This window comes from Homalodisca vitripennis, chromosome 3 (genome assembly GCF_021130785.1).
Source record: "Homalodisca vitripennis isolate AUS2020 chromosome 3, UT_GWSS_2.1, whole genome shotgun sequence".
Classification (NCBI taxonomy): domain Eukaryota; kingdom Metazoa; phylum Arthropoda; class Insecta; order Hemiptera; family Cicadellidae; genus Homalodisca; species Homalodisca vitripennis.
The window spans coordinates 153,893,545-153,904,620 of record NC_060209.1 but is presented as its reverse complement, the minus strand read 5'-3'; the positions used below and the strand labels follow the sequence as shown (position 1 = coordinate 153,904,620).

The window sequence follows — 11,076 nt, the reverse complement described above, 5'->3', positions numbered from 1 at the left end:
ATTAAAATTTGTTATTGTAAATGGTAAAGTTGAATAAAACATTTACTAAAATTGGAATTTGAAATTCTTGCTAAACACAGTTAAATTCTATTTCCACGCGTGGTGATTGGTCGGTTTAGTTCGTTTGTTTGGTCGCACTGTTATGACAGGTTAGAGGTTATAATTTGTTATTTTAAATGTTTGACTAGCAATACGCGCTGTTTCTTCTCAATCGACTGAATTACGATTGATTGCAGAGTGATTTAAACTAATAATTTACTTAACACTATCAACATTTGTCAATAGTATGACATAACCTATAAACTCAGTTTCTCAACTTTTGTGTCAATCTAACAATTAATCAATCAATCATAGTTTACGATAATGAAATATCAGTGTACAATTATTTACCTTTATTGTTGTAGTTGTTGTAAATGACGAATCTAAGCACTCCACATTTTCACGAATAAACATAGTTATCTGCTTTATCCCGTGCGGCGGACCCACAGTTATCTGCTTTATCCCGTGCGGATCCCGTGCGGCGGACCCACTGGACGGGCATCGTAACGTTACCGGGCGTTACACTTTTTCATGAGTGACTCCGAGCCGCAACCTAATTTAAGACGTTGTCACGTCAAAAAATATGATCTCTAACTCTAGTTAAGCTAAAGAGACTAAATGTGGTACATTGGTTTGAATAAATAAAAGGAAAATATTAAAAAATATTGTGTTTTTCTTTGATTGTAACAAATTTACGTCTGTTGAACATATTAAAAGTCAAAAACAAAAACACAAGTATAGTTGTAAAAAATTTACTGGACAACTATTTGAACATTTTTATTAGAATTTCAACGGTAGGCTACTTGTTTATGAGAAATCCGTCAACGAGTAAGCGAGCACGACCACTTTAAAGATACGCTTCTACAAGCATGGAACGCCAAACATGTCACAGTTGAGAGGTATCAGTTGTTTGTTGCTTTGTACTATTTGTGACACCCTTTTGTGAACACTCTGTATATGTTGAAGTTCCAGGAAGGTTTTCATTAGGATAAAATGGGAAAAGTTTCCTGAAATATTTAAGTTTGTCTAAGACCTTGTATATCCTGTAGCATCTCCCCCCTGGCTCTGACAACCTTCTTCGCGGCACCACACGTAGGTAATGCACAGTTCATGACTTCTTTGTTTAATCTTGGAGAGGAAGAGCTTGTTGTCCAGAGAAGGTGCTTATTTAAATACACTCTGCATTTGGAAGAATAGCCTTTCACATATCCGCTGTCAAATGGCTTTTATTCTCCTTGAATTTGGAGATTTATGTGTCCTTAAGCGTTTTGGCACAGAACGGGACTACCAGAGTATATTAGTTAGTAGTACAAAGAACACCAATAACCTTAATGAAAAATCAAATGTTTATTTATCAAACTACTTTATCATAGTTTTAATGGGTTTTATTTGATTCGTCGGAGACGCTCCTCTCGAATCTGTCAAGAGGCTCGGTGGAGAGCTCGCGGCCAAGGCGAGGAGAGAATGGCAGCATCTTGCGGCGGCGGCCCAGACGTGGGGCGAAAGGCGGGGCCTTGGAATTCTCGGGCACTTCCTCTTCCTGGCGTGGGCTCATCCCCATCAGGGCACGCTCCTGCATGTCTGCCGGACAGACGAACAATTAAGATCTGGTATTGTACAAAATAGTAGTACACTGTTTTGAGCTTGGTCGTTTCCTGCATAACTCTATTAATAGTGCATGTATTAAAATTAAAAACCCATAAAACCACTTTTAATGTAGATAAAATTACAAATCGCGACGCATACCTTTACGTACTTGGCAACTTTCAGGTATCCCAAAAACTATTAAAACCTAATTGGTTGCAAAGCTAAACATTTAGCACAAATTGCGATATTTTGCAGACTGTTTATAGAGGTGAATTTTTGTTAATTTGCTCAATTTTATCTTTGACCTGACATATATCAAAACAGCAATAGATAAAAGGGTATGATATTTATTTGAAACCCTTGATTTAGATTCCTTTTTTAATGTGTCATAAAAGTGTGGTTACAGTTTGAAATGTTTTAAGTTGAGGGCGTCCCTTTTTAAGGGTCTACACCTGAAAATGTTTAATATGTGAGAAAGTAGGTCATATTGATCTAGAAACATGCTCAGGATGAATTATTATACCATTACAACTGTTCTAAACTTGGCAGGGGATTGTATGATCATCCCGTATGTTACTGTATTTAAACTACCCCATTGTGAATATGAGTATAAGTAACTACTGTAATGCATGTGAAGCGATGGTTCTTATTTCTTTGAATCTTAACAGAATTTGTTTATGATCAACTGATGACAGTTTACCTTAAAACATTTATTGTCACTCCTTGTTTGGAAAAAATAATTCTTAACTAGGAAAAAACCAAGGATATGGTGTCATTTTATAGTCTGGCACTGTTTTATAAATGAGGATGAAATAAGTCCCTAGTCTCGTGAATCCTCACTTTTCAAAGGCATAAGCGCCCACGGTGTGTCGTCAAAGACGCTGATGACGGCTTCCTCAAATATAGGACTCTTGGGCAGGACTGCCTCATCGATAGTCCTTTTGCGGCGACCCAGGCGAGGACCGAACCACAGGTACGGGTGTTTGGGTGGCTGCTCTTCCACTGCCGTCCCGTCTATGTACACGTCTGTGTATGACTCCACATCTGTAACAAATTATGTTGATCAGGAAAAATAGCCTAGTCACTGTTGAGCACTATGTAGTATATCTGTAGCTTAGCCGATGATCAAACTCTAGATTCGTGTGATTGTATGGTTACTTCTCTACGGGTATCTAAGCTGGTTTTCTCTAAGTAATCAATACCAACAATACATTTTATGTCAGACTAGGGATAAACAGTGGTTAGGTTATGTTTTCATAATTTGAAGCTTTGATTTTCCAGAGAATAGACCTTTCACCCGTGTGGGGATTGTGTGGCACAAATGTTGTTCGGTAAAACTATCTTTCTGTTTTTAAAGGATGGTATAGCGCTACTATACTAAATATTTTATTTTAATCCATTTTAATCTGATAGTAGAATCCTCATTTTTATGAATTAAACATAAAACTACGAGTTTTTACACAATCATATAGTAGTATATTTACATCCTAATCGTCGTTACCTTCGTTTGCCGCGAGACAGCGCACAACCACAGTGTTTCAAATGGCAACATATTTTAGCGTTGGATGCAATATCTTCTCATAAACTGTTAAGTAATCAAAGTCTGAAGTTTAAGGGTTCAAACTTGATAAGAGTCATTGATTTAACTTGGCCCAATCAGTTGTGAAGTGAACGCAGTATACTACTAAGGGATAGGCTTGGACTTACCCACCGAGTGACACTTATCTTTCTCGGCCCGTAGGGATTTGAGAGGCATCCCTCGGGAACCTGTTCCAAATTTCAGTAAAAATGTGAAAATTGGACACATCAAATCATTAAATAAATGGAATTATGTTTCGTTATTAATATTAATTTGTTACTTTAAGTTTTTTAGGATAAGTTTTAGAGAGGACGTTGCCTTTAATAAAGTAATTTTTAATTTCATTTTAAGCGATACTCGATCGAAAGATCCTCCACATGTGAAAGACATTTATGTATAGCTTCCAAAACGCAGGTTTTACAAAATATCATGATTAGGCTATTAATGTATTAGTGACATTGCTCAGAAGTAAATAACGGATGTTCAAGAAATATCAGAATATTGATTGATTTCTTTTCTGAAAACGTAGTTCATATCACCTTTGGAGAACATTGAAAGTTAAATTTGTTTGCAATGGATTAATTCGTCTGCTGGAAAATATTTAAAAATGCCAATGACAACATGGATTTAGCAACAAATACAAATATTTTATTCGCTATTTTGGGGAGAAAACTTTATTATGTTTAAAAATGCGACTTCAGAAAATAAGTAGGACATTGTTTTTTAACTTCATTACACGAAATTATGTCATGAATCAACCATGTTGGATCAAATTTCAATAAGACAAACAATAAAACTGATTGATTTTTTTCAGCCTTTTATATTTAACTAGCTGTTCCCCGCGGCTTCACACGCTTTTTGTAAGCTTTTCTCGTGTATGAGCACTTCTGGTTCAAGTGAATTATATTGTCAACGCCGATGTAGAGTTTACCTTGTTGACACTATCAAGAAAATCTCCCAAAAGTGTATGTTTATAGCCATTGTACACGTACATGTACTTAATAATAAAGTGGTCTAACATTCAAGCTATAAGGCCAAACAGAAATTCATTTGAAAGACAAATATCCATAAAAACTTAGCGCCTTCACATAGTGTGTGGTTATTATACACAACTATCTCGTAATTTTAGTTTACAATGTGCAGGCGCTTTGATAACTTATATATTTTGCAGCGCCTCCTGGTGGTGAGTTACATCAATAGGCATAGCATATAAACCTTCTACGTGGAAAAATACATATACATTTAAACTTTCATAATGATCGGTCAAATAGTTTCTGAGTCTATAAAGGACAAACACACAAACATTCATTTTTATATACATAGATTATAATGTGTTGTTATACCACAAAATAATATGCCAGTCATGTTGTATATCGCAAACAGAGTTTTATATGTTTAGCCAAACATTATGGAAAAAAACAACTTATATTTGACACAAATTAATTCTAAAGAGAAAAACAAGTTTTATTTCCAGCAGAGTGTAGTATAATAAATATCAATAAAATAAAAACCATTTGAAGTACCATATGTCCTGTCTTCATTTAAGTTAAAGTAAAGTGTCTTCATAATTGTCTCTTTAAAGAAACCAAATGTCTATTCTCTATTATTTTACTGATGTTTCAAACGTGTCCATAAATTGATCAACTTTAATCGTGGACACAAGTAGGGCTGCACACAAAGAAGGACCTTCTCCAAGAGTGTGATGGGGGTCAAGTTAATTTTAATAGAAATTAATACTCAAGTAATAAAAGAATTGTAAAGTGTAAATATTTATTAAAACAAAGCAATCTATTGGGATTTTGTTTTATTTATAGATTTGTAGGGATGTTCGAAATTTACAAACCCATCGGCATCTTGATAATAGGCTGTTTATGGATTAGTTAATTCGATTAGACCGAATTAGGCCAGTACCTGATCTGTTCGTAGAACACAACTGCATATCCTCTAATATAATCGTTAAAGGATCGCCAAGACTATGTAAAGGCAACCTCACTCGTTCTGAATATTATGCATCTCATAAAACAGGTCTAAAACGTGCCTTGTAAACAAAATACAATAAAATACCTCTGATGCCAAAAGGGATTTTGTTGCCACAAAAATATTGATCTCTAGCTCGTGTAGTTATAAGTTGTGGTCTTTCTAAATAAACTAAGGTTGTGATTCCTAAATGTGGTCATACATTTATTTTTTTCAGAAAACGGGTCCTATCAAACAGTTTAAAACTCTATTTGTATGATAAAATTTAACGATAAAAACGAATATCGATGTGCCTGACAGATCGTGACGAAATGTTATCAACCAATCTAACAAAATAACTTCATCACTTCTGTTACTATGCCAAATTATAAAGTGTCACATGTTTGTGTAAAAATTCGTTTATCCTGTGATTTTCGTTGCTATGGTAACCCTTAAGATGAAAATGTGAAAATTTTAGAATTTTATTTTATGACAATTTTGACCCCGTCAGTATATTTCTTCCTTGGACCAAAAGAAACATATGAACTACGTTTCGAGTCTCGAGCCTATATAATAAGAGTAGTAACATAGATATACAGGTGATACAATTTTAAAAAGGCCCTGCGTGGACCGATTGTTTATAATCTATAGTACGTTGTTTAAGGTGTCTTAGCGCCTAAATTGATTTAAATGAAGCCCTCCTAATGCTTAATCCGACCCTAACCACAATTCTCAGACAAGGATAAAGTTACTAGACAAGAGTGTACCTGAAGGCGTGAGGACGGCGACTAGCAGTACCACACAGACGCAACTGGTCAGTGAGTCCATGGTGAGATCTGCAGGCAGCAGGGCCAGAGCGGGTTATATAGCGGTAGACACATGCTAATACCACCCTCGGGTGTCAGCCCCCTGCCGTAATCCCGCGATATTGCAGCGCGACAGGAGTCCGTCCAACGAAATCTCGTTTCGGACAAAAACACATTCATCGTGTATTTCCCAGAAAACACAACAATGTGGGTGTAGGCATTTTGGATTGCCATCAAAGAATCAGTTTTGGGATTTTGCCTACCGAAGAATATTAAAGCACCTTATGAGTGTGCCGATCTCATAAACAACGAAGAAGAAACTTAAGTGTTGTTACATGGCAAAGTATAATGGTGTCTTATTTGAGATATTGGGAGAAAGTATGTTAGTAATATTATGGTGAACCTTATCTCCCCTCCAAGTGAGATGAGAAGACACAAGTCAAAGGGCTTCTCTTGAAAAAATTAACATGACTGGTTAAAACAAATTATAATTTATTAATATGGACCCATAATATAGATATCCATGCTAGAGTGCACTTTTGCATTATGTAGTTATACATTTTTTTTTAATAAGTTAAAAATATTTTTATTTTTACTTGTCTACAACTTGGCATAGCTCCGGAAACGAAACTGCCCATAAGTGGGTTTCCTTCTTCCAGCTAAAATTTTGTTTGCATTTTTTTAATCACGACTAGCTTATTCACCTCTTGGAAACTTAAAAAAAACAATAATTTTCACAAATTACTTTGGTTTTAGAAAACATAAATAAATTACAAAAAGAATATAATATAAATAAAATCAAAATATTATCCTAATCTCTATGAAAATTAAAAATAGTAGGTAAACAACGCGAAACTGATACATACATGCTTACGTTACTAAATAAAATTACCTTTCGACCTAATCAAAAATCAAGTTCATTTTATGTGAGGCTGTCATATTGAAATATTAAAAGAATATATATTATTATTCTGGAAATTAAATCTGTATAGAATTGGTTCTATGATAACTTTGATTTTAAAGGTGGGCATGTTGGCAGGATAAACTAAAAACTAAGCATTACATAATATAAATAAGCATTGCAAAAAAACTTAGACACTCTATCATACAAAATGACAAAGATAAAATCATGACATGGTAAAACAATAAAAGGTTTTTATTATTTAGAATTGGTCAAATGCAATCAGTTTTTAATTATGTTGGTATCCCTACACATATTCATTTGTAATTATTCGATGTTTACGGATCTTATTACATGTTTTATCAAAGCTTTGCACAGCCGCTATCTTGAAACCGTACAACATGAGGAAACAGATAAGAACAAATATTATTGTAAATTACCTGAGAATCGTCTAACACTTTTAGTGTTTATGTAGAATATCTAATTAGACCTAAGATATTCATTGTTTTTCCAAAAGTTGAACGGATGTCACCTCGACACATTTTATTAGTGAGACTTGTTGACAAACATCCAAGCCTTGGTACTGTAAGTCCTACGTATATATAAAGTTTAGTTTTCGTAAACTAAGGCAATTACGTGTTCACCCTATTTTCCAATTTATTCACTTTTCAAACCTTTTGTATGGGCGCTATCGTAAAACCTTATGAAGTATGAAAATACATATAAAAACAAACATTTTTGTAAATTACCTAAGAAATTCTGCAACACTTTTATTTTGCCCTTTGATGTCCCATAACTATGGTATACCAATTTTATTTTTAAATTCGAATGGCCGTTGTTAAGAAACACAATTTATAAGTGTTATAATTTAACTAAATTTTATACAGTATATCTCAAGCTACAGAATACATTGTTAACTAGTCATCTCAGTCAATGTGTTAAATCCTCTAAATATTTGGTCTGTCAGACGCATGTTGTGTGTTTAGTAAATTACTTACATTCCCTACTATTAGTAAGAGGGTTATCTGACATTAATCTTTGTGATATGTACATCTTGCCAATAATAAAAGACATGGAAATACGAGCAAATTACTAAATTCCAATGTTAGTACTGATCTGGTATTTTAAATTAGTTATGGTAACCTGCCCGAGCTTTTGAACATTATTGTAAATCTCCTTAATCTTAATAAAATTTACATAAAAAATCTTGGAAAAGACTCCGGGATCCAAGCACATCTATGGTCGGGATAGGGTCTGGAAGCTGGAGCCAGAAAGAGACGAGGAGATGAAGAGGCCGGGTATATTTAAAGTGAAGATGTTTTCAGAAACCGTACTGACATTGGGAAAAAAAACAGAAAAACACCTAGGGGTGCCTTGAGTTGGGGTAAAGGTTAAAGCGGTTGAAATCCGGAAGGACTACGAGTTTCAGGACAAGGAAGAACTATACGCTGAATCAGTTAGGTAGTTTTTCAGACTAGGAAATTGATAACCATGAGAAGAAAAAAATACCACCAAGACTTCTTCTCCTTCTATGGGCCGGCCTACTGCCGTGCACTTAAGCCTCAAGGGCCTTTTGCGCACCCCGGAAGCACACAATGAGCACACCAGTCTATGATTTCAGCAGTTCCACAAACCACCGAAACAACTTATCAGGTCTTCCTGGGGAAATTCACTACCCTTGTCCAAACTACCAAAGATGGCATATTGCTAAAGGGCAATCAAAGAGCAAGTGTTCGGCAGTTAATCCTCACCACCAAGACTTAGACGCCAATGCACCAAAAATATATAATCCGTACACGAAATGCCAATTTCTGTTCACCAATGAGTATAAGGTATTTGGAATTACTCGTAAACCGGCGTGCTCAGAGTCTGAATCCATACGCAGTTCTAGGGATTTCCGTTACTAATACTAGGAACTTAATGGAACTTAATAAGAAGTATTTTAAACCGTCCAATTTTCGGTAGGTATGATTACATCACGGCACTATTTGGTGTCATTCATATATCAATGGCTGATACTTTTCTTCCAACTTGATCTTTTACACATTTCGTATTTATTATGTGCTTAAGAATTAATACAGTTAAGAAGCATCTGGCACTTTGGCTAATATCCAAATACACACACAGTGTTTTATTCCTAGAAAAATTAGTAGTACGTCGAAAAAGTAAATGTTATATTGGAAGATTGGGGCAGTAGCGGAGGCGTTAGTGACAATCTGTAGACTCCCCACCGCGTGACTGATCACTGGATTACACGGGCACCATACTGACACACACACAGACACACACATACGCGCGCACACACACTGTCAAGAAAATACAGGGCAGGGGATGTAAGTTCTAATTTTTTAATATAACTACTTCCCAGCCGTGTTGCCGTCGCTCGTGTCATCATCTCGATAGTTGTTCAATTGCTTGCTTGTATATTTCTTTCACTCTATTATTTATTAACATTGTGTAATTGCTCTACTTTTAAATATTGTTTACTACATAAATATAGTTTTTTAAATTAGTTGTCTGATCTTGTAAAGTTTCTTTAAAATAGGAAGTCGCTTTCGCGCACAGACTTCGGCCCATGCTATGGTATGGTCATACACTGATTAACAAGGAAGGTAGCTAGCGAAGGAGTTCAAGGTGTCTGGACCCTCCCCAAATTTGCAACTTTTTAATTACTTTTTTAGTAAACGAATATTATTATTTAAACAATTCAGTATTACTGACATGCACTACTGAAAGATCGTTCTCAACAAAGAAACGGGTCAAGAACTTTTTAAGGAAAAAATGGAGCCTTACTCTGTCCACTACGGGAAAATATCAGTTGTCTGGACTCTCCCCCAAATTTCTTCCTGGCTACGTTCTTGCTGATTAATAAATACTGTAGATTGTATTGTTTTAAAAATAAATAGAAATTATATTTCATTTAAAGAGAATAAATGTGAAATTTGGAAACTATTTTTAATAGGCAGTAACACACTTTACCAATTACCTTTTGTAAGGGCACTGATCCAACCTATCACACTTTTAGTATTAAAAATACTTTTTTCGGAATAAAACTGTCAGTTGGGTCGATAATGCCTCTAAAAGTGTACAGGGGACTTACTGGAAATGATTAATCGCTCTCAACAAACCAAATAAAAACGTTATTTTCAAGGATAGATACAGAACCGTATAGAAAATAATCATAAAATTCGTTATCAAATTATAAAACAACAAGTAGCTAAATAATGTATGTTTAAATAATGTAATCATCGAATAAATCGGTTTTTAATTAGTATAAAATAGCGTCAATACAATTTTAAAATGAGACTCAAGTTCATTATTTGCGGACCAGTAGTGCCTTTCAGTAGCTTATCCATGGAATAAAAAGCCTGTTTCGTACAATCTTGTTTTATATTCTTTTTAAAGGATTCAGTTGAACGGATCTTTAAACTATGCAACAAATCATTGAATGTTTTTATCCCAATTATGCATAGAGATTTTGAAGGCATTGCTGTGGCGATGCGGAGAGATGCGTGTCGTTTCTGATTGAATACGGGCGATCACAAGTTGTTGAAGGTAAATATTAAGATAGAAAATATAAAGAATGAAAATTAAGTCTAACATAGGTTTTCATCGGCGAACCCTTCTTGACAACTTTTACGGCTACTTAAAACCTTAACGGTACCGTAAAACACTCCATAATGAGTTTTACTCCATTATGAGACTGTTCGTCATAAGAATTGATTATATATATATATCAATAAGATACAAAATATACAAAATAAAGACTAATAAGTTTTCTACTTAAAAAATCGTACAAGCATCCCATTACTCGTTTATACAGACAATTTGTCCTTGAAATATAAAATTAATATATTTCATCCAATCCAAGTTCAATTTAAAGTTCTAAAAAACATACTGATGTCGATTTCTGGATAAAAACCTTATAAAGCATGAAAGCTTCAACACTCGTATTATTTTGAGAACTGACATGGACTATTGTGGTTTTCCATTGTTTTTAATCATAGTCTAAATCATTCACAGAAAACTATGAGTTGAGATGTATTTATTATATATAGTTAAATCTTGTATATAAATTCTGAAAGTATGAAAACTTAAGGTGATTTTATTGCAAACTTTATACATTCTGACCATCCACTTTGCTCTTCTTTTATTGGTTCAAAAGTACTATAAAATAACCATTTTAAGACCTAATATTTTAAAGATTT

General features: G+C 34.5%; 1 protein-coding gene across 1 annotated transcript; it reads right to left on the bottom strand.

Moving 5' to 3' along the window:
- Positions 1–1,362: 1,362 nt before the first annotated feature.
- On the bottom strand, positions 1,363–6,002 carry LOC124357677 (PBAN-type neuropeptides-like). The gene is made up of 3 exons (XM_046809664.1): positions 5,929–6,002; positions 2,467–2,670; positions 1,363–1,620 (listed from the first exon to the last, which is right to left on the bottom strand). Exons 1-3 carry the CDS (start codon positions 5,987–5,989, stop codon positions 1,415–1,417), a joined length of 471 nt encoding a protein of 156 aa, XP_046665620.1. The 5' UTR covers positions 5,990–6,002; the 3' UTR covers positions 1,363–1,414.
- Positions 6,003–11,076: the final 5,074 nt, after the last annotated feature.

Bases quoted from the DNA above. Each gene is read 5' to 3' on its own strand.
- LOC124357677 (XM_046809664.1), bottom strand. From the start codon at position 5,989: ATGGACTCACTGACCAGTTGCGTCTGTGTGGTACTGCTAGTCGCCGTC. The intron at 2,671-5,928 runs GTACACTCTTGT...AATTTGTTACAG, and splicing joins CGCCGTCCTCACGCCTTCAG to ATGTGGAGTCATACACAGAC. The intron at 1,621-2,466 runs GTGAGGATTCAC...TCTGTCCGGCAG, and splicing joins GGCGCTTATGCCTTTGAAAA to ACATGCAGGAGCGTGCCCTG.